General features: G+C 44.4%; 1 protein-coding gene across 2 annotated transcripts in view; it reads left to right on the plus strand.

The window, feature by feature from the left end:
• Positions 1-2,001: 2,001 nt before the first annotated feature.
• Positions 2,002-24,538, plus strand: part of LOC129035578 (zinc finger protein 141) — a 46,683-nt gene continuing 24,146 nt past the window's right edge. Inside the window, exons 1-3 of one of the 2 annotated variants that reach the window (XM_054486103.2) lie at positions 2,002-2,512; positions 9,284-9,410; positions 9,838-9,933. In XM_054486103.2, coding sequence (XP_054342078.1) covers positions 2,510-2,512; positions 9,284-9,410; positions 9,838-9,933 — 226 coding nt within the window. In that variant the 5' untranslated portion in view covers positions 2,002-2,509. The remainder of the gene's footprint in view (positions 2,513-9,283; positions 9,411-9,837; positions 9,934-24,538) is intronic. The other variant, XM_054486104.2, reaches the window with a different exon arrangement.

The following is a 24,538-nucleotide window of genomic DNA, read 5'->3' on the forward strand; positions in this document are numbered from 1 at the left end:
GCCAATTGAGGCTTAAAGTTAAAGGGAGAACAAGACCCCCTCAGGTCCAGACCCAGTGCCTGGGCCCACAAGTTCAGCATGGCAAGAGGCAGCACACTTCAGTGAACAACTGCACCCACCCACCCACTCACCTTCTCTCCTCACCCTCCTGCCTTCCCTGCAGGCTAAGCAGTCCTGCAGGGCATGTATGAATCTGAATGAGAGAGTATGCAGGAAAGAGAGAAGGGAAGGTTACCAGGGCTGGGCCTCAGCCAAGGCTTTGACATCACCTTATTTGCCTGCTATAGGGATGAACTAGGTGGTCAGGTGGCCGTATTATTTCACTGTATTGAAACAAATACACCTTTCAGCCCTGGGAAGCAGCATACAATTCTGCAGCCAAGAGACGTTAGAATGCTGCTGGAGGATTCCAGGATCTCACAGGCTGGATTTTAGAGCCCTGAATTCTAGACTTTTCAAGGACATGTGCTCCTCTGGGGTTCAGGCATAATAGACTGTATTTACCGATGGTGACTGTGTGCATGCCACCATAACGTTACACTATTAACTCATTTAAGGGACTCCATGAGGCAGATACTGCTGTCTTCACTTTACAGAGGACACTGAGCACAGGCAAGTAACTTCCCCATGGTCACACAGCTGGAAATAGCAGAGCAGCTGGGATGTGAACCCAGAGTCTGTGTACTTAGCCACAGTACAGTCCTGCATAACTACAAAACAAGCTTATGTGTGTGAGCATCTATCTGCCCAAGCAGACAAGTGTCAAACTACGCGAATGCTGTCCAAGCACTGCGTGAGCATACACTTCTCTGAAAGCGTTCTGCTCATCAACAGGGCCAGCCAGTGACTTTTCTGATCGCTTAATGCACCTATCCAGTCTCTCCACAGGCAGCTCCTGGGGTCCGCCGGGGGTGCTGGCGTCGGGTTGGCCCTGGTGCTGTCCCCAGCCCCCGCTCCCCAGGCCCTGCAGCGCCATGAGGTCGGACTCCTGGGCGTGTCCTGGGTTCTGGCCCACCCGTGACACCAGCTGCCCGCGCCCGGAGCGGATGGGCCTGGCCCGGCTCCATCCCGCGAGGCTCCGCGGCTCAACGGGTCGCCCAGGGGCGCGGGCCCGGCTTCGTCCTCGACGCCCACGGTGTCCGCCCCGGCCCTGGCTAGGCCGACGGCGGCCAGGTCCGGGTGGGGCTCGGGCTCGGGGCGCGCCCCTCCCATGTCTCCAGGGTCCGCGTCCTCGCTGCCGCCAGGTCCCGCCGAGACCCCCGGTGGCCCCGGCTCCAGCGGCTGCAGCGTCGCCATCGCCGGGCAGACCCTGGCCAACCTCAAAGCGACCGCGCGGTGGGGCCGGCGGGGACTCGGGCTGCGCAGCGCAGCCTGGGGTGGGGCGGCGGGGCCCCCAGGAGCTGCTGGGAACCCAGGGTCCTGGGGCGGTCCCGCCCCGCACAGCTCCGGGTGGGCTTGGGGAGGGAGACACACTCTTAGCCCACCTCGCCCCGCCCGACAGCGCTCGGAGTCCTGAGTCCCCTCACCCCCATTCTACAGACACGAAGGTGAGGCCAAAGACGGGATGCTCACTTCCTATTTGCTGCCTGCTGCGTGGACACCAAAGACCTATTGTTTACAGCGGTCAGGGACCCGCCCCCCAGACCCCCAGGACCCCGCGTCCGGGGGAGGACGGTGTCCTCAGCAATGGTGACCCGCACCAAAGCCCTCCTCACCCGGGGTCACCGCCCCAGCCGGTTGGAGGCCCGCAGGGCACTGGGGATGCGCGACCGACTCCCGTGAACCTGCTCCTCGCGCGTCAGGGAGGGCTATGCACCCAACTATGCTCTGTGAGGACGGACTGAGGTCGGCCTGCAGGCTGCGACCCCGAAGGCAGGGTTTGTGGAGAGGTGATTTCGCGAGCCTGGAGGCAGGATGGGCTGTGCGTGCGTGCGTGCGTGCATGCGTGCGTGCGTCTGTGACTCTGTGTGTGTATGTATGTGAGACTGCGTACGTGCGCGCGTCTGTGTGTGTGCGCGCGTATATGTCTGCGTGTGTATGTCTGTGTGTGCGTGCGTGTATAAGTTCTAAATGGACATTACCTTCCATATCACAAGGTTAAAAAATGACCCCTAGGCTGTGCCAGGCCGAGCACGAAGAGAAAGCCCAGCCTGAAAGTGCCTGGAGGCCCCCGGCTGTCACTCTCGCCACATTCCGTGGAGTGTGTGGTTGCAACTTCTGTCACTCAAGGTCTGAGGGCGGGGAGATTGGAGCCATATCCATTCAGGGCGCTGGAGTGAAAACTGCCCAATCAGACACGCAGCCAGAGAGGAGGCGGTGGCTTCCGGGATGTGGCGCGGTCTTTGCGTCTGGCTACTGCCAGGCTGCGGGTTAGGGGGTTCATGTCTCTGCGTCCTCGGTTCTGGGAGGCCTTGGTGATTCGGCCACAGCCTCAGCCTCCGTCGCTCTGTGACCTGCGGGTATTGGATGATTGGTAGCTGAGACTGCCGAATACCCCAGAAGTGGGGAAATGGTGAGTGTGCGGGGCAGGGCGTCCCAAGGCTAAGGAGGTCTCTTGGGAGCTGGCGGGAAATGGCGGCGGCGGGACCGAGTCTGGAAACGGAGTCCCCGCTGCCGCCGCTCAGCCCTCGGGCCTCAGTCCCCACCGGTGAGGGACCTGGGCTCCTGTCGGTCCCCGCAGGGCGGCTCTGGCCCAGCCTGCAGCCCTCCTTGTGCAGCTCTGCGCCCGCAGCCCCGCACCTTCCCCAGGCTGTGGGGTGAGGAGTAGCTTATCTGGAAGCCGCCCGAGTGGCGTGCGCGATGCCGGCGTGGGAGGAGCTGTGGGAGAAGCTGTGGTCCGGGGATCCCGTCCCTACTTTACCCGGTTCGGAATGAGATCGAGGCCCCATCAAAACAGAGTTCATGTGAACAAACGGGGACTCATTAATGGGACAGCGCCGGCCGTGGCTCGTGGTTTGGGGACTGCCGGCGGGTCTTGAAAGGCTTTTTGTGAGGTGTGTGAGGAAGCGAAGCAAATCACCCGCCCGCTCCAACTTGCCCACCAGTCCCTTTGCCCTGTGCGCCTCCTCCGCGTGGCTGTTCCTGAGTGGCACCTTTTAGAATACGCTGGTGTGGGCGCGCACAGCGCTTCGCTGAGTTCTGTGAGTAGTTCTGCCATATTATTGAACTTGAGGAGGGTGTGGGCCCCTGGTTTGTAGACAGGTGTTCAGAAATGAAGACGGGTGTCCAGAGGCAGGGACTGGCGTCTGCAGGGGGGCAGCTGCGGGAAGAGCGCTGAGCTTGTGGGGTCTGCGCTGACTCTGGGTGGTGTCGTTAGTGAGTTGCTGGACAGCCCGTTGGGGTTGGAGCATTGACTGGTGTTGAGCAAACTCCTCACGTTTCCTGTCAGAAGACAGACATGGCTGAGCCTGGGCTGGAGGGAGTCGCCGGTGTCCGCGGGAGACCTGGCCGGGTTCTGCACATGCGCTGTCCTGCTGCGCACTGTCCTGTTGCTCCAGGTCTCCCCCCGGGGAGAGAGGGGACTGAGAACTTGGAGGAAAGGAGTTCTGAGAAACATTCCTTCCCCGCACCCTGCTGCCAGCCCCCACCCAATGCTAACCCACTCCTGAGCCCGCCCACTGGGCATTCGCACGGCCACACTTGTCCCAGGACAGGGTTCTACCCTCAGAAATTGTGGCCATGGCAGCTTTGCTCCTAGCTTTTTCTCCCAAGAACACACACAGTGCCCAGAAGACTCCTGGTTCATTTTAACCCCAGATCTGTAGCAGGAATCTGTTTTCTTCACCCACCCAGGCTTCTGGACCACCTGATCCTAATCTCCTCTGCCTTTATGGACTCAGGAACCAGTCAGAGCTTAGCCCTGCCTGGGCCTGAACTTGTAGCACAAAACAGTCGTCAATCCTGCCTTGCCCCCACCCAAGGCTCTTGATAGCACCTTTCTTCTGCTCTTTTCTTCCCCGCAAATCCTCTTTGCTGTGCACACAGTTTGCCCAAGTGCATCCCTCGTGTGCTACAAGAATTCACACGTTAGTGAGTTCAAGAACATGCCTTTAGACCTGGCTGTTGTAGGACCAAATACAAATCAGAAGAGGCTTAATGGTTTCTCTTTAGAATGAGGGAAGAATTTTTGCTCTTCTCCCTTAAAGCATTTAGTTTGAAAACTTTTATATTTAAATATTTTCTCTGCTTCTTTGAAATATATATAATTCATTTTAATCTGTTAACTAGGTGATTTGTCTTTTTTGACTCAAAATTGTCTTTAGGACATGGAAACTATTGCTTTTAAATGTGAATAGCAAGAATATACAACCTATTCCGCAATTTCTGTAGGAGAGTAGGAAGCTGCCTTCAGCAGGTACCTGCCTTCACATATCAAATCTACCTCCTGTCCTGAAGCTGTGGGAAGTTTATTTTCCCTTTGAATATTACCAATTAGAAAACCCAGATGACCTCCCAAATTACTAGGTGAAAGTGTAATAAACTGTGTATGTTACATGGTACTGTCAAGTCTTCTACTTGAGAGCTAATTATGGTGACTTTGTTTGTTTTGGCAGTCTCTTAGTAGATTGCCTGTAATGCACATCACATTTTGTTTAATTCTCTAACAACACATTTTCTTGCTGTTCTATTATTTTGGACAGTATTTTAGGATTGTAGATGATTTTGCTGTTATATTTTCCATACGCTGTCAAGAATTACCAGATGTTATACACAAAGTGCCCACCAGGCTTCATTTTGGAGAAGAACCTTCTTTCTCAGGATTCCAGTCACAACCCACAGTTGTGCGGCAAAGTGCTCCCCAAAGCTGCAAACAAAATGATCTCTTTGTTTGGAATCTACAGTCCCTTCTATAGCAGTTTGACTAGATTTCTACAAAAATGACTTTTTAGGATAGCGATCAGTTTTTCCATCTCTTTCAGTGCGCCAGTAATCTTCAGATCTGACACTGATTCAGAAATCTTGGGGCCCATAAATCCAGCCAGGTTCACACATGTGCATTGATTAAACCTGAGAACTTCAAGTCTCTCCCTTCTCCCCTTGCCCAAATGCCCACAAATGTGCTTACCAGCCCTCCAAGTCTTAAATGTGCAGTTCCAAATTCTGAGTTTATGTCCTGGGATCTGAGAGAAGAACAGAACTTTTGTTTGAGAAATACAAGTTCTTTTAATTATGAGACCAAGTGATGTGTTAAAATGAGACCACAGTCCTACTGTTCCCCTCTTTTAACTATTTGTCTTTTGAAGTTGTTTGCTATTGCCACAAGTGGATATAAATTAACCTAATAATGCCATACTGGACACTATAACCCACACCTTATAGCTTAACAATGTATATAGCCAATCACTAACCAGTGTTACTTCTATAAACCAATAAGAATTTCTGACAGCTTTCTATCAGTTCCCTCTGCCTTTCTTTTTGCCTTTAAAAATATACTTGTAACTGCTTCTAACTGGAGTGTATATTCAGGGCAGCTTTATAGTCCAGGGCTGCAGTCTTCAAGCTTTGACCCAAATAAACTCTCTTCTTTTATTATGTTTACCCCAGCTTTTTCCTTTTAGGTCAAAAAAAAAAATTTTTTTTTTTTTGAGAGGAATCTCACTCTGCCACCAGACTGCAGTGCAGTGGCACGATCTTGGCTCACTGCAACCTCCGCCTCCCAGGTTCAAGCAACTCTCCTGCCTCCCGAGTAGCTGGGATTACAGGCGCACACCACCATGCCTGGCTGATTTTTTATATTTTGTAGTAGAGACAGGGTTTCACCATGTTGGCCAGGCTGGTCTCGAACTCCTGACCTTGTGATCTGCCCACCTCAGCCCCTATAGTCCTGGGATTACAGACGTGAGCCACCGCGCCCGGCCAAAATATTCTTTAGAATGTGTTGAAGGAGCCTCCATGAGGGGATCTCTCCTCTGGTTTTACTCTCCTTGCTGTAACCCCTAAGAATACTGAGACACATTAATCCCACCTATAATCTGCACATAAAAGCTGGCCTAGCCTAGGATTCCCAAGACTGGGCCAGACTTTGGGCAAAAGACATACAGAAAACTCACAGAAGGCATTTTTTTTTTTTTTTTCCCCCCCGAGACGGAGTCTTGCTCTGTCGCCCAGGCTGGAGTGCAGTGGCAGGATCTTGGCTCACTGCAAGCTCCGCCTCCCGGGTTCACACCATTCTCCTGCCTCAGCCTCCTGAGTAGCTAGGACTACGAGCACCCGCCACTGCGCCCGGACAATTTTTTTGTTGTTGTTGTATTTTTAGTAGAGACGGGGTTTCACTGTGTTAGCCAGGATGGTCTCAATCTCCTGACCTCGTGATCCGCCCACCTCGGCCTCCCAAAGTGCTGGGATTACAGGCGTGAGCCACCGCGCCCGGCCACAGAAGGCATTTTCTGCATCACGAGAGGTCAACATAGACATCATAAGCCCCACTTTCAGAGTGGAGCCCTTTGAGTTTTCCAGATCTCGTCCAGTTAACCTGGTATAGCTGTGCGCGAGGCTTCTGGTGTGAACAGAATTCTGTGGCAGAATCTGTAAGTGTAAACAAGCACTTTAGCAGTAGGAGCTCAGGGCCGCAAAATCTCCAGAGCCATAGTCACAACTATGCCTCCCTGTAAACTGCGTTACTGGAGTAGAGTGCTTTTATCCTTCCCCTTGCCTCAGAGTTAGCTGATCAGGGACAGGACTTTCACATCTGGATCCAGGATATGCAGCTCCACCAGGGCTGTTCCATTTTCTGTTTGCACTCCACAAAGTCAGCCTGTCTCTCCTGCCTGCATCACTATGGGGGCAGCATCAGCCCAGGGTCGCTGGGGACACTCTCACCAGCATCTGTGAGTATTTAAGACATTTGAGGATGTCATGTGCAGATGGGGTTCAGTCTGACCTCAAGGTCTAATTCTGCTTCCATTTCAGAGAAAGAGAAATGATTCATCCGGGGTTTGTTCCTCCCCTCACAGAAAGAATCTCCTTGGTTTGTACCCAGATAAGAGTTGCTCCAGTTTTCTGATATTGGTGAAAAATGAGGAGATCTGAAGACTCAAACTGATCAATAAACTAATTGCTTCTATTTCATATGTTCATTAGAAAAAGACATGAAGCAGTCATGGTCGCTACCATCAACGAACTTGCAGTCTAGAGCACATGAATAAATGGTTGAATTCAGCATTATGTGTTGAGTACAAAGAGGGAAACTGTACAGGAGACCTAAGCTTCATTTGGGCTACTTCCCTTTTATTGTTTTGTGAGTTGTTTTTTTTTTTTTTCAGACAATCTCACTCTGTCACCCAGGCTGGAGTGCAGTGGTGCTATCCCAGCTCACTGCAACCTCCACCTCCCTGGTTCAAGCAATTCTCCTGCCTCAGCCTCCTGAGTAGCTAGGACTACAGGCGTCCTCCACCATGTCGGCTAATATTTTTTGTATCTTCGGTAGAGATGGGGTTTCACCATATTGGCCAGGCTGGTCTTGAACTCCTGACCTTGTGATCCACCCGCCTCAGCCTCCCAAAGTGCTGGGATTACAGGCGTGAGCCACCGTGCCCAGCCTGTTTTATGAGTTTTGATGCCATTACGTGGATGGCTATCATTGACAGAAGAGAAGTTGTTATTATTTGTATTGTGTTTACCTTGCTAAGAATAAATATTTAACTTCTAATATAATTGCTCTAGAGAAACATAAGGGTTTTGGTTAAATTCCTTGTTACTGTGTGTTATACAAAAGACAAGAGAAGTGGCTAAAATAGATTAAAATTTCACAAATTCTGGGAATCAAATTTCTCTTGGGCAGGCTTAGAAAAGACAAAACCAAAAGTACTTAGTGACATAGAGAGCAGAAGCCTAGGGCCCACTTTCTGTCCCATCCCTGCCCAGATCCACCCTCATCTGATCCTTGTCCAGGTCTGAGCCAACACTGAAATCTCTCACAGAACTGATTAGTAGAGGAGATCAGAGTGGGGTGGCTACTCCAATCTCCTCTCCAGAGCTGCTGCCCACAATTTTCTGAAACCCAGAAGCCAATAAATGGGAAAAAGCTATATACTTTGGGGCCTTAAATCTTTTCTATAAAATTAAAACTAATGTTTCTAGAGACATCCCACCCAGCAACCTGTTCTCCATCCCTACAGTTTCAGTGGCTTTTTCTTACAAGTCTCAAAGTAAATACAAACACAAAAATAAAAAATTCCTCTGAATTGTACTTAACACTTTCTTTCTAGCTCTCTCCCATCTATTTATATTTAGCTATTATTCTATTCATTTTTTAAAAAGTCAGTCAGGGGAAACAGAAAGGAAATGGAAATTCTGGGCCCTGCATTTAAATCTGGAAAGTATGGGACACCTAGTGTCTACCTCCCAGGATGTTATGAGAATTAACACACATAATATGAGCTTCCCATCACAGTGTTCTGTGACATACGTCTGAGCACATATTACATGCCCCATAAAGATGGCGTTAATGCAGGTGCACATGTTGTTTTTCAGATGCAGACTTACTCATACATTGCCACCATCTCCAACTTTTGTAACCTTATAGGGTCTGCAGAGAATGCCATGTTTCGAGATGATGATTGGTGGTCTTGGGACAAAAAGTATTTGTGTTGTGATAACGGTGTTGGGGTAAGGGACTCTGTATGCTGTGTCTGCTTTCTCTAACTGAGTGGTACTATAATGGGTCTAGACGGAGGAGCATCAGCATTAACAGGAGACTTGCTGTAAAAAGCTAATTCATGGACCCTTTTCAAACTTGCAGAATTTTGTTACTTACAGTGAGGCCTAGAATATCAAACAATTGCACATTGAAGCTTGAGAGGCAGTGCTTAGCTAAGTGACTCTCAGACCAGTCTTCAGTAGGATCACATGGACAGTTTAAAGAGAAACTATCAGCTGTACCCTCTTCACAGATCCTGGCTGTTGTTCTGGGTGAAAATATCCTTATTTTTTAAATTCAGTTCCTTGCGTGATTCTACAGCGAGGCCAGGGTCAAGCATGAGGGCTTCCAGATACTTTACCGAAAGGTGAGTTCACCCTTTGTTCCAGGAGGTCACAGGGCCTACTCTGCTTGGTTTTGGTAGGGACAGGTCACTGTAGCCCATTATTTTTATTGCAGGAACAGAAACTGCTGGAATGTCTTCCTTTTTCCGCAGAGCTATAGAATACTTTAGAGAACATTACTGTGTTGAAAGTTGTTTTATCAGATGATCCCAGTCAGTCACATGTCAGAACTAGTCCTCTTAACTCATTTCACCTGTAGTCAAATGAAGAACTCTGTCACTTGATACATTTGTATTTTCAGGAACTCTTAACATTCAGGGATGTGGCCGTAGAATTCTCTCCAGAAGAGTGGAAATGCCTGGACCCTGCCCAGCAGAATTTGTATAGAGATGTGATGTTGGAGAACTACAGGAACCTGGTCTCCCTGGGTGAGTAGAACTTTAATACATAATTCCTAATTCTTCTCAGAGCTTTATTTTATTCCTTTGAAGAATTTCTCCTGGGAACTTTTATGTTTTATCTTTACATAAATCTTCTCTTTTCTTGAGCTAATTGGAGTCCTTCACTCTAGGTTAGTGGTAATTCTAGAAATTCAATGACATAAAATATTGTTTCCACATCTTACAATCCAATTTGCACCACTTATTTTTTATTCAGTAGTACTTGGTAGTGGAACTTAGAACCCACAGATTTAAAATACTTAAATATTCTGAAGATTCTGTCAGGAAACAATTTTTGGATTAATTTTATAGAATCTTCCATAATATCTCTCTATTCTGCTTAGCATAGTACTAGGTTGGTAATTGGAGAATCCCCATCAATAGTCATGTTATTATTTTTTTTTAAATAAAACAGGTATTGCTATCTCTAACCCAGACCTGGTCACCTGTCTGGAGCAAAGAAAAGAGCCCTACAACGTGAAGATACATAAGATCGTAGCCAGACCCCCAGGTAGGTGAGAGTGAATGGAGGAGAGGAAACAGGCAAGGGGACCAAAGGTCAAGAAGGAAGCCAGGCCTTAAAATGTGGTTTGGGGCCGGCCGGGTGCAGTGGCTCACGCCTGTAATCCAAGGACTTTGGGGGGCCAAGGCGGGCGGATCACGAGGTCAAGAGATCGAGATCATCCTGGCCAACATGGTGAAACCCCGTCTCTACTAAAAATACAAAAATTAGCTGGGCATGGTGGTGCACACTTGGAGTCCCAGCTACTCAGGAGGCTGAAGCAGGAGAATCACTTGAACCCAGGAGGCGGAGGTTGCAGTGAGCCAAGATCACGCCACTGCACTCCAATCTGGTGACAGAGCTAGACTCCATCTCAAAAAATAAAATAAAATAAAAAATAAACCAGGTAGTTTGGGAAGCTCTGCTCCAATGAAAATAATTTCTGAAAAAGCTGCATTTTTTTCTCATGTTCACAAATAGGGGCATCTTCTGTCCTGCACTGTTAAATCTAAGAATTCTCTTTTTTTCTTTAGTGATCTCCTTTTCAGTTTACAGGGAGAGCTAATGTCCACTTTATCGCTTATAAGGGGCTGCATGATGTGACTGCTGTTCCATTGCTTTTGGAGACACTGGAATATTTGTGTTACTGAGGAGCTCCATGTCAAAGTATTTTTTTCAAATATTCTTTTCGTATTATGTCTAAAATGTGTAACGTGAGTAGTGGACCTACTGGGATTTGGTTCAGAAATCCCAGGAACACCAAGGACAGATGTTGCATCTTTTCTACTTAGTGTTTTTTAATCCTATGGAGGTTGCAAATGTAATTCTACAAAAATTCTTACTCAGCAATTTTATCAGAACAATAAGCATTTCCTAAATATGAAAAAAATGTAATGTTATTTTACTTCAAAATGTTACTGTTTTAGTATAAACTCGTTTGTAATTTAAACTCTGTATGTGCACATTTTGAAATTATAATATAGTTTAAAGCATGGATTTCCAACATTTTGGCTTCCCTGGGCCACATTGGAAGAAGAATTGTCTTGGGCCACGCATAAAATACACTAACACTAATGATAGCTGAGGAGTTCCGATCATCTGAGATCGGGAGTACGAGACTAGCCTGACCAACATGGAGAAACCCCGTCTCTACTAAAAATACAAAATTAGCTGGGTGTGGTGGCGCATTCCTATAATCCCATCTACTTGGGAGGCTGAGGCAGGAGAATTGCTTGAACCCAGGAGACGGAGGTTGTGGTTTGCTGAGATTTTGCCATTGCACTCCAGCCTGGGCAACAAGAGTGAAACTCTGTCTCCAAAAAAAAAAAAAAAAAGTTTTTGAAAAATTTTTGTGATATCCTCCACCACAGAAGATAAGCAAAAAAAGTTCTTGCATTCAAAGGGTTGGAAACCACTGGATTAAAGTATCTACTCACCTTCTATATTTCTTAAATGCACTGTGTCATTAACAAGCATAAATGTGCTATGTCATTAACCAGCGTAGAACATTGCTAAGTGTATATTAAGCTCTCAATTGTTCTCTTATTTGTTAATAGCTATTATAATTTTGTGTTAGTAGGAAGTCTGTTGAGATTCTGTCATTGAGATTTATCTCTCTGTAGCTATATAAAAATGTGTGTCTCACACACACACCTATATAAGTTATTTAAGTGTGTAGTAAATTCTCACTTAACATTGTTGATAGGTTCTTGGAAACTGAGGGAAGCAACATATTGTTTAAGAAAACTAATTTTACCAGAGTTTAATTGATAACCAGAGTTTAAAAGATAACAAGAGTTATGTTTGAATGGCATATGGCAACATTGTTTCATTTAACAATGCAGTTTTTAAGAACCTAATTTGAACATTAAGTGAGGACTTACTGTACATCTGTGTTTGTGTGACATGGATTTTTCTGATAAATAAAAATTACATGACTTTATATTTAATGTGTACAATGTAATGATTTGATATGCATCTACATTGTGAAACAATATAGTCAAGTTCATGAATAAATCTATTACTTCACCTAGATAACCATTTTGTTTGGTAGTAAGAACTCTTAAGGCCTACTGTTGTAGCAAATTTAAAGCATACATTGTAGTATTAACTATAAATACAATGCTATTTTGGTAATCTAATGCTAATATACATTAGGTTTCTCAGATTTACTCAAGTTATAACTAAAAATTTGTGCTCTTGAACAATATCTCATATTCCCACCCTAGGCACTAACAACTACCATTCTGCTCTCCGCTTCTATGAGTTTACACTTTTAGATTTCCTATCTAACTGAGAAAATTTAGTTTCTTTGTCTTCTGTGTTTGGCTTATTTCATTTAGCATAATGTTCTCCAGGTCTATCCATGTTGTAAATGGCTAGATTTCCTTCTCTTTTATGGTTGAATAGTGTCCTGTGTATGTGTGTATACATATACGTGTATACATGTATATATATATATACACATACACACACACCCCCCCCCCCCCATATATTGGCTACCGTAAACGGTACTACAATAAACATGGGGGGGAAGATAGTTCTTTGAGGTACTAATTTTATTTCCTTTGGTAGTATGCCCAGAAGTGGTATTGCTGGATTATATGATACTTCTAGTTTTATTCTTTTTTTTTTTTTTTTGAGACAGAGTTTCACTCTTGTTGCCCAGGCTGGAGTGCAGTGGCATGCTCTTGGCTCACCACAGCCTCTGCATCCTGGATGCAGCACCCAGCTGGATATTAACTTAACAGATATGGCTTGCAAATGCTTTTCTATTTTGCAGGGTTTTTAAAAATTTTGTTTTTATTTTTTCTTTTGATGTGCAGAGGCTGTTTACTTTGATGCAGTCTCACTTGTTTATATTTTATTTTGTTGCTGTGCTGTTGATGTCATTTCAAAAAAAGTTATTGCCGAGACCAATATCAACAAGGTTTTTCCATGTGCTTTCTTCATGAGTTTTAAGATTTCATGTCTTAATTTCAGTCTTTCATTTTGAAAGTCTGAAATTAGAAAGCATGATGCCTGCCAGACAAGGTGGCTCACACCTGTAATCCCAGCACCTTGGGAGGCCGAGGTAGGCGGATCACTTGAGATCAGGAGTTCAAGACTGGCCTGGCCAATATGGTGAAACCCTGTCTCTACTAAAAATATACAAAAACTAGCTAGGCGTGGTGGTGGGTGCTTGTAATCCCAGCTACTCGGGAGGCTGAGGCAGGAGAATTGCTTGAACCCAAGAGGCAGAGGTTGCAGTGAGCCTAGATCGTGCCACTGCGCTCCAGCCTGGGTGACAGCGGGACTCCATCTCAAAAAGAAAAAAAAAAAAAGCAAGTATGATGCCCCCAGCTTTGTTCTTTCTCAAGATTGCTCAGGTTATTAAAAGTCGTTTAAGGTTACACTTAAATTTTACAATTGTGTTTTCTATTAGTGTGAAAAATGCCAATAAAATTTTGATAGAGATCACATTGAATCTATAGATCACTTTGGATAATATTCTTTGACAATATTAGTTATCCTAATAGAATATGTTTCCATTTATTTGTTTCTGCTTCACTTTCTGTCATTGATATCTTAGTGTATTTAGTGTATAATACTGTATGTTTTTTATGTCATTTGGTTAAATTTATTTTGATATTCTTATTTTTATACTATTGCAAATGGAAATGGTTTCTATTTTTGGAAAGTTTGTTTTTACTCTGTGGAAATGCAAGAAATATTTGTATGTGGTGCCAGGTGCAGTGACTCATTTCTGTGATCCCAGAACTTTCAGAGCCCAAGGCAGTTGTATCATGTGAGTACAGGAGTTTGAGATAAGCCTGGGCAATAGAGTGAGGCCCTGTCTCAAAAAAAAAAAAAAAAAAAAAATCCCAACAAGCATCTATATGTTGATTATGTATCCTGATATTTTAATGAATGCATTTATTAGTTCAATCAATTTTTCTTGTTTTACTCTAGGGTTTTATATATATGCATGATGATATTATCCACAAACAGTAACATTTTTATTTCTTTTCCAAGCTGGAGAGCTTTATTCTCCTTTTCCTTGTCTAATTATTCTGATACAAATTTCCAGTAATATGTTAAGATAGAAGCTGTGGCCCTGGAGGCAGGCCTGCAGGTCTCGTTCCTGGCTATGGTCTCTGAAGCAGCCCTGTGTCTGTACATTTGACAAATTTTACAGTTTCTATGAACTATTTTTGGCAAGTAAAGATCTCCTTTTGTTGAGTCCCAGGCTGATGAGATTACCTCTGGGGTTGCAGAGAAGAAGGGTTGTAGCTGGGTCACAAGGGTGCTGCTGGATCTGCTGTGGGGTCTGCCTTTGATGGTTATATTACCAGAGATTTGGACAGTCATGGATTCTTTCTGGGCCCTGGAGAGATTAAATTTCCTTGATGATATTAATCTATATGGCAGGCAGTAGACTAGGGTTTTGAAGTTTGTCTGCATATGATGGGCCAAATACCAGGTGTATGAATGGGTTTGGCTTCTACTGACAACCTGGGAACAGTTTCCACACTTTTCTCTTTGGGTCCCTGATTGTGTACAACTGGCCATGGACTGTGACTGTGAGAGCTAGAACTGAGTCACAGGGCTGCTTCAGGGAGCACAGCTGAGGCCAAGATACACAGGCCTGCCTCCAGGGCCATGGCTGGGTGTGTATCTCCCTGTAGGTCTCTTGATGGGAAGGACCACTTCTGGACTATAGCTGAGATTGAATTTGAGAGAGGTTACAGAACTGCTTCAGAATCCTCAGTAAGACCAAGCTCAGTGTGCCATTTCCTTGTCTGTAGCCATGTCTGTGGGCTCTTGAGTTGGCCATCTGAGTGAGGGCCTGCTTATTCCAAATAACCCTCGATCTCTGGCTCCACTGAGGTTTCACAACCCTAACCATAGGCAAGCACCTTTCTACTTCTGCTTTCTATGTGCTTAATACTTAAAATATTGTATAAAAGTGGAATCATGCATTGTCACTTTGTTAGTGTCTTATTTCACTAAAATAATGGCTTTAGGATTTATCCTTATTGTAGCATCTGACAAGATATTTTCATTTGAAGCTAAAGAATATTTCATAGCGTGTATAAGCCACATCTTTTAAAATCTTTCATTCATTGAAGGATGTTTGAATTTTCTCACTTTTTCACTTTTGTAAATGATATGGTTTGGATCTATGTCCCCATTCAAATCTCATGTCAAATGTAATCCCTAATGTTGGAGGTGGGGCCTTGAGGGAGATGATTGGATCATAGGGTTGGCTTTTCATGAATAGTTTAGCACCAGCCTCTTTGGTACTGTCTTTGCCATAGTGAGTGAGTTCTCCTGAGATCTTATTTTTTATTTATTTTTTGAGATGGAGTCTCACTCTGTGGCTCAGGCTGGAGTGCAGTGGCACGATCTCGGCTCACTGCAAGCTCCACCTCACGGGTTCATGCCATTCTCCTGCCTCAACCTCCAGAGTAGCTGGGACTACAGGCGCCTGCCACTATGCCCAGCTAATTTTTTGTATTTTTTTTTTTTTAGTAGAGACGGGGTTTCACCATGTTAGCCAGGATGGTCTGGATCTCCTGACCTCATGATCCGTCTGCCTCGGCCTCCCAAAGTGCTGGGATTACAGGCATGAGCCACCGCACCCGGCCTGAGATGTTATTTTTTAAAAGCATGTGGCACCTCCCCTCTCACTGTGTCTTGCTCCTGTTCCCACTGTGTGAGATGACTCACTCTTCCTTTGCTTTGTGCCATGACTGGAAGCTTTTTGAGGCCTCCCCAGAAGCAGAAGCTGCTGTGCTTCCTGTACAGCCTTCAGAACCATGAGCCAGTTAAACCTGTTTGGTTTTTTTTTGTTTGTTTTTTTTTTTTGAGACAGAGTCTGGCTCTATCACTCAGGCTGGAGTGCAGTGGCACGATCTTGGCTCACTGCAACCTCCGCCTCCCGGGTTCAAGTGATCCTCCTGCCTCAGCCTCCCGAGTAGCTGGGACTACAGGTGTCCACCACCATGCCTGGCTAATTTTTTTAATTTTTAGTAGGGGCGGGGTTTTACCGTCTTAGCCAGGATGGTCTCCTGACCTCATGATCCGCCCCTGGCCTCCCAAAGTGCTGAGATTACAGGCGTGAGCCACCGTGCCTGGCCGGAGAAACATTTATACCTCCATATACTTGTTGAAGTACAAAATGTAAGTGCCTTACAATTGTCCTTCCTCCTAAAACATAAGCACTGCATTTGAGGAATTTTCCTGGATTCTTCAACCACTGAGTTCTTTTTACATAAAACTAAGTGAATAACCTTGACTGGGAATCAGAGTCCTAAGCCTGTAGACTGCAGGGTAAGGTCAGTCTTGATTCTGCCAGAGCAGGTCATCAATAGCCCCATAGTGTGTTGCTGGTGAACCTTTCTTTCAGGTGTCTCAGCCTGCTCAAATTAGACAGCGAAGGAGCCCTGGAAAGCTGGGTATCCACAGGCAGATGCAGTGAGGGTTTGGATGAGAGGAGGTTGTGATATCCTCTGAGAGGGTGTAATTGTTATTGTCATGGGGCTGTTTCTACGTATTATCAAGTAAAATAAATTTTGATGTAGGTAAGTGAGTTTATTCTAAGGAGTATTGCAGTGGGGAAAGCATCAAGCATAAAACCTAAAGGCATCTCCAAAATGAGGCAGAAAAAGGCTGTTTTTCATACAGAAGAGCAAACAAGATTAGAAACAAGGTGGGAGGTCCAGGCGTGGTGGCTCACGCCTGTAATCCCAGCACTTTGGGAGGCTGAGACGGGCAGATCAGGAGGTCAAGAGATGGAGACAATCCTGGCCAACATGGTGAAACCCCGTCTCTACTAAAAATACAAAAAATTAGCGGGGCGTGGTGGCGGGCGCCTGTAGTCCCAGCTACTCAGGAGGCTGAGGCAGGAGAATCACTTGAACCCGGGAGGCGGAGGCTGCAGTGAGCCAAGGCCGTACCACGGTACTCCAGCCTGGGTGACAGAGCAAGACTCCATCTCAAAAAAAAAAAAGGAAGGTGGGAGGGAGAGGGAGAAGGCAGATTGGAGAATGGCAAAATCAGATTTAAGATAGATTAGAGAATGTTTCACCCTGAAGTCAGCTTGCTCTTGGGAGGGACATCAAGGGGGGTTGTATGCTGCTCAGACTGAAGGTGGAGCAGAGTCCAGGGGCCTGGGGGAATGTAGAGTCTGTGAATTTGTGATATCTAAGAGGGAGCATCATCAAAATCATAGTGAAAAGGGTATTTCTTTGCACTAAGCATTTCTTGCGGATCACAAAGGATTGGAGAGACCTTAGTCATACCTATTTACCAAGATTCACTACCCACCTCATCTTTTCCCGCACTTTCCTTTGTCCTATACATTTTTTCCCTTTGGCTTTTACTGAGCTGTATTCAATATAATAACCTGGAAAACAGGTAAAGTGTTTTTGCTAAGTTCTGTGGTAGTTTTATGAAATTATTAAATTTGAGGAAGGGAGTAAGGGAAGCCCATGATTTATAGTCAGTTGCTCAGAAGTGTCGGTGGGCCCCTGGACTTTGTGACTGGCATGTGCAGTGGAAGCAGTGTTGTGGAACTGGGTCTGAACTTGTGGGGTCTGTGCTGACCCTGGGTGTTGTCAGAATTGAGTTGTTGGGCACCCAGTTTGTGTTGGAGGATTGGTTGATGTTCAGCAAACTCCATATATTTGGTGTTGGAATAAAAATAATCAGGCTGGTGTGGTGGCTCATGCCTGTAATCCTAGCACTTTGGAAGGCCGAGGAGTGCAGATGGCTTGAGGTCAGGAATTCAGCACCAACCTGGGCAACCTGGTGAAATCCCACCTCTACCAAAAATACAGAAAGTTAGCCAGGCATGGTGGCACGCACTTGTATTCCCAGCTACTTGGGGGACTGAGTCTGGAGGATTGCTTGAACCCTCGGAGGTCAACGCTGCTGTGACCTGAGATCATGCCACTGCACCCCAGCCTGAGTGACAGAGTGAGACCCTGTCTCCAAAAAAAAAAAAAAAAATCACAGCAGACTTGGTTGGAAGGAGATGATGGGTCTGTTGAAGAATGGAGAGTTTGTTTATTTATTTATTTATTTATTTATTTATTTATTTATTATTTCTTTTTTTTTGGAGACAGAGTCTCACTCTGTCGTCCAGGCTGGAGTGCAGTGGTGAGATCTCGGCTCACTGCAACCTCCACCTCCTGAGTTCAAGTGATTTTCCTGCCTCAGCCTCTCAAGTAGCTGGGACTACAGGTGTGCGCTACTATGCCTGGCTAATTTTTTGTATTTTTAGTAGAGACGAGGTTTCACCATGTTGGCCAGGCTAGTCTTGAACTCCTGACCTCAGGTGATCCCTCCACCTTGGCCTCCCAAAATGCTGGGATTACAAGCGTGAGCTACCACTCCCGGCTGAGAGTTTACTTCTTTTGCACACAAGTTGTCACACAGTTAGGTGTAATGTGATTCTAGGTCTCCTCCATAGGGGACTGACGACTTAAAGGGAAGGACTTGTGAGGGCAGACTCTTCCCTCCACCTGCTGCTACAATGTGATTTCTGCGCATTCACACACATGCACGCTAAGCAATGGTACGGCCATGCTTCTCTCATGACAAAGCTTCACTCAGGAATTGTGCTGAGAGCACCTCTGCTTCTAGGGTTTTCCACTAATAGGCTACATAAGTGCCCAGAAGACTCATGGACTCTTTCTACCTGCCAGATCTTGAATCTGCACCAGTAACCTGTTTTCTCCAGTAGAATAGGCCTCCGGATCACCTGACCATCTCATCTCCCTGTATGCACACATTTCTAAGTCAGAGGTGCCCTGCCTGGGCGAATATCTAGAGCACTAACCAGTCCTTTTACCAACTGTGCGCTGACCCTCACCCATGGTTCTTGACAGCACCTTTTCTTATTCTGCGTTTTCCCCCCACAGACCCTCTCTCATGTGAACACAGTATGCCCAAGGTCACCCTGCAGGTGCCTAAGTCCAGGGCCTGCTGGAAATCAGGTTTCCATGAGTTCAAGGCAAAGTTTTTGGGTGTGGTTATTGTAAATATAAATGCAAAATAGAAATAAGAGGCTTAATCCTCACGTTGGAAAATGAAGAGTATTTACTCTCCTCCCTTTTCTTAAAACCTTTGATTTAGAAAACTTTTATATGTAAATTCTTTCTGTGCCTTTTATCTTTTTTTGTTGTCTTTTAATTCTCTATTTGTTTCTGGTCTGATTTTTGTTATTTTGTTTATTATGCTAACATTGGGATTATTTAGTTATTTTTCAAGTTTTTGAGGATTAAAGTTAGTTTATTTGAGATTTTTTAATATAAAATATATTACTATAAAATTCTGTCTTAGACCTGCTTTTGTTACATTCATTTTTATGTATTATGATTCTATTTTCATTTTTCTCCAGATACTTTGTGATTTCCTTTTACCTTCTTTGACTCATTGGTTGTTCAGAAGCATGTTGTTTAATATCCACTTATTTGTAAGTTTTAAAATTTCCTTCCGGTGTTGATTTCTAGTTTTATAAAATTGTAATTTAAAAACTTGATATGATTTCAGTCTGTTTAAAAATGAAAAGACTTGTTTATTTTTGTTGTGGGCCAGATTTATGACGGGTCCTGGAGAAAGTTCCATGTGTGTTTGAGAAGAATATAAATTATACTGTTAACAATCATATTTGTTGTTTTCTCCAGTTTAGTTAATATATGTTTATATATTTATATGCTCCAATATTGGATATATATATTTTTTTAATTGTTATATTCTTTTGACAAATTAGCCTCATCACTATATAGTGAAGTTTTTTTATGACAGATTATTTTATTTTATTTTATTTTATTTATTGGTTTTTTTTTTTTGAGACAGAGTCTCACTCCATCACCCAGGCTGGAGTGCAGTGGTTGCAATCTTGGTTCACCACAACCTCTGCCTCCCAGATTCAAGCAATTCACCTGCCTCAGCCTCCCTAGTAGCTGGGATTACAGGTGCCCACCATCACATCTGGCTAATTTTTGTATTTTTAGTAGAGACGGGGTTTCACCATGTTGGCCATGCTGGTCTTGAACTCCTGATTGCAGGTGATTCTGCTGCCTGGGCCTCCCAAAGTGTTGGGATTAGAGGTATGAGCCATTGTGCCCAGCTATGACAGATTTTTTTCTAGACGTCTATTTAGTCTTATATAAATATAGGCATTCCTACACTTTTTAAGTTATTATTAGCATGGAATATTCTTTTCATTTTTGAATTGTTAACCTATGTATTTCCTTAAATCTACAGTAAGTCTCTAGTGCGTAGCATATTGTTGATTTTTAAAATTGATTCAGACATTCTGTGGATGTTTTAGTTTATTTTCTGCTTAATAACAATATTCTAGGGTTGGTAATTTATAAAGAATAGAAGTTTACTTAGCTCACAATCCTGGATGCTGAGAAGTCCAAGAGCATATCATTCCCATCTGATGAGAATCACATTTCCACATCATGACATGACCAAAGTCTTGAGGATGATGGAAGGTGTACACCGGAGCTCACTTTTATAGTAGACCCACTCTCATGATGACTAACACACTCTTAGAATAATAATACTAGGCCCGGCACAGTGGCTTATGCCTGTAATCCCGGCACTTTGGGAGGCTGAGGCGGGTGGATCACAGGTCACGAGTTTGAGACCAGCCTGGCCAAGACAGTGAAACCCCATCTCTACTAAAATGACAAAAACTAGCCAGGTGCGGTGGCAGCTGCCTGTAATCCCAGCTACTCAGAAGGCTGAGGCAGGAGAATCGCTTGAACCTGGGAGGCAGAGGTTGCAGTGAGCCAAATCATGCCACCGCACTCCAGCCTGGATGACACAGCAAGGCTCCGTCTCAAAAAAAAAAGAATAATAATACTATTAATCCTTTCATAAAAGTAGAGCCCTCATGACCTAATAACTTCTTAAAGGCCTCACTTCTTTTTATTTGTTTGTTTGTTTTTTGAGACAGAGTCTCACTGCATGATCTCAGCTCACTGCAACCTCCATCTCCCAGATTCAAACGATTCTCCTGCCTCAGCCTCCCCAGTAGCTTGGACTACAGGTGCATGCCACCACACTCGGTTAATTTTCTGTATTTTTTGTAGAGATGGGGTTTCACCATGTTTCAGTCTCTTGACCTTGTGATCCTCCTGCCTCAGCCTCCCAAAGTGCTGGGATTACAGGTGTGAGCCACCGCACCTGGCCAAGGCCTCACTTCTTAATTTTATCACAATGGCAGTTAAATTTTAACACGAATTTTGAGGGGACACTAAAACCATAGCAGTGTGTTTTTATTGGATAGCTAAATCTTTGTATATTTAAATGAATTACTGATTGATAAGAACTTATTACTGCCATTTTATTCATTGTTTACTGACCATTTAGTAGTTTGTTTTTTAATTCCTTCATGCTTTCGTCTTTTGTGTTTTCTTGAATTTTTGTTTTGTTTTTGTTGCTTTCTTTTTCTTGTATGTGCATCTACTAGTTTTTTCGTGTGTAATTTCCAAGAAATTTACATGAAACATCTCATAATTTTAAAATTTTACCTTCAATTTAATCTTTTGTTTTGTACAGATAGGGTCTTACTTTGTCACTCAGGCTATAGTTCAGTGGTGCATTCACAGTTCAGTGCAGCCTCAACCTTTGTGGGCTTAAGCAGTCCTCCCATCTCAGCCTCTTGAGTAGCTGAAACTACAAGCACATGCCACCATATTCAGCTAATTTTCTCAGTGCTTTTTGTAGAGACGGGGTTTTGCCGTGTTGCTCAGGCTGGTCTTGAACTCCTGACCTCAAGCACTTGATTTGACCTCCCAATGTACTAGGATTACAGGCATGAGCCATCAGGCCCAGTCACTTCTTTTTTTAAAAGATTGAATAGCTTTCTGAGATCTTTATTTTATTTATGTATTTATTTTAGAGAGAGCGTCCTGCTATATTGACCTAGGAGGTGGAGGTTGCAGTGAGCCGAGATGTCACCACTGCACTCCAGCCTGAGTGATAGAGTGAGACTCCGTCTCAAAAAAAAAAAGAATCTCTCTTTGTCTTTGAATTCTGGCAGTTTAATTATAATGTGTCCTGAGCAATTTTTATGAGGTTCTTCTTGCTATAGAGATTTTAAGCTTCATAAAACTGAATGTCTATTTTCCTTCCAAGATTGGGAAAATTTAAGACATTATACCTTTACACAATTAAAAAAATATTTTTTCTCTGTCTCCTGAACCTCTTAAGATATGTAGAACCTCTTAAGATTTTTACAGATAATTGTGCAGTATGGGGCCCAAATGCTTCAGTCACTCTTTCTTTCCTTTTTATTTTTATTTATTTATTTTTTTTATGAGACAGATTCTCTGTTGCCCAGGCTGGAGTGCAGTGGCACGATCTCGGCTCACTGCAGCCTGTGCCTCTTGGATTCAAGCGATTCTCTGCCTTAGTCTCCTGAGTAGCTGGGACTACGGGTGCGCACCACCACACCTGACTAATTTTTTCTTTTTTTTTTTTGTATTTGTAGTAGAGACAGGATTTTGCCATGTTGGCCAGGATGGTCTCAATTTCCTGACCTCGTGATTTGCCCGCCTCGGCCTCCTGAAGTGCTGGAATTACAGGCATGAGCCACCATGCCTGGCCTCATTTTTTTTTTAAGTTTTAATTAGGAACTTTCAAATGACTTACTTTTAAGTTTGCTTATTTTTTTTTTCTGTAGAACTGAGTCTCCTGTTAAAGCTTGTTGTTAAATTTTTTAGTTCTATTGTGTACTCCAGCGTATGTATTTGGTTCTTTTTTAAGTTTCTCTTTTTTTTTTTTTTTTTTTTGAGATGGAGTTTTGCTCTTGTCACCCAGACTTGAGTGCGATAGCACGATCTTGGCTGACTGCAACCTACGCCTCCCAAGTAGCTGGGATTAGTCATGAGCCACCACACCTGGCTAATTTTTATATTTTTAGTAGAGATGGGGTTTCACCATGTTGGCCAGGCTGGTCTCGAACTCCTGACCTCAAGTGATCTGCCCGCCTCAGCCTCCCAAAGTGCTGGGATTACAGGCGTGAGCCATTGTGCCCGGCTCTCTTTTTTATAACTCATTTTGTTCATGCATTATTGCAAAAAAAATTAGTAATCTGTGTACTTTTGCATTTTATTTTTCTTTTGTTTTTTGTTTGTTTGTTTGTTTGTTTGAGACGGAGTCTTGCTCTGTTGCCAGGCTGGAGTTCAGTGGTTCAATCTCGGCTTACTGCAACCTCCATCTCCCGGGTTCAAGCAATTCTCCTGCCTCAGCCTCCCAAGTAGCTAGGATTATAGGAATGCGCCACCACGTCCAGCTAATTTTTGTATTTTTAGTAGAGACGGGGTTTCACCATGTTGGCCAGGATGGTCACGATCTCCTGACCTCGTGATCCACCCGCCTCGGCCTACCAAAGTGCTGGGATTACAGGCGTGAGCCTCCGTGCCTGGCCTCTTATTGAGATTTTTTAAGATAATTACTTTGAATTCTCTGTTAGACATTTTCTAGATCTGTGTTTTATTGTTTGTTGTTCCTGGAGCATTTTTAGTTTCTTTTTGTGCTGTTAGGTTTGCCTGATCCTTCATAATCTGTGAAGCCTTGTTTTGGTGTTCTTGCATCTGAAGGAGTGAATACTTCTTTCAGTCATTATAGACTAGTTTAGGGAGGTGAATATCTTCTATTGGATTTCTGGGCTGATGAGATTTTCACTAAGATCACAGTCAACTGTATTGAATCCTGGTCACATGACTACTACTGGGTCTACAGTGAAGTTAATGCTTGGCAGACCTGTTACTTAAGCATCAGACAGTTGAGGATTCCATTTTCTGAGGAGACTGAACTTTCTTTAAGATCTTGATCAATAAGACTGGTGCTGAGAAAAAAAAAAACAGTTAATATCTGCAAATGCAGATGCTGATACAATAAATATGAGTGGGTGTGGCTCCTGCTGTTTGGCTCTTGCGAGATGTGTGGAAATGCTCCAACCTAGTCATTGGACAGGTTTCTAGATGAGCAGTACTGATCCTTGATCACAGCTGAGAGGGTGTGAAACTGATTCATAGGGCTGCTTCAGGATACACAGCTGAGACCAAAGTCTTCAGGTTTGTTTCTGGGTTCATGACATTTCTCCCTCCAGATTTCTAGGTGGGCAAGACTTCTCCCAGCCTCTAGCTGCCAGGGACTGGAGCTTGGTTATAGGACTGCTTCACAATTCACAGTGGGAATAAAGTCAGCCAGCATGCCTACAGGGGCACATATAGCTGTGCTTTTGGGCAGATCACAGGTTAGGAAAAACTCCTGGATTTTGGTTGCATGGACTTGGAGCCAAGTTGTAGTGCCATGTCAAGATCCACCATCAAATAAATATTGGCAGGCCTACATCCAGGGGCAGAGATGGATATTTCTGTCTGTGGATCCCTGTGTGAGTAGGATTTCTTCCAGATCATGACTGACATGTGCAAGGGGTGGATTTTGGGGTAATTCAGAGATCACAGACAGAACCAACATGTAAAGGCCTTTCACCTGAGACACAGGACATTATGAATCCTCCTAAGTGTCTTGGCAGATGGTGCTAGTGGCATAAACAAAACCAAATGATCTATAGCTATGTTTACAATGAGAATTAATT

This window comes from Pongo pygmaeus, chromosome 3 (genome assembly GCF_028885625.2).
Source record: "Pongo pygmaeus isolate AG05252 chromosome 3, NHGRI_mPonPyg2-v2.0_pri, whole genome shotgun sequence".
Taxonomy (NCBI): domain Eukaryota; kingdom Metazoa; phylum Chordata; class Mammalia; order Primates; family Hominidae; genus Pongo; species Pongo pygmaeus.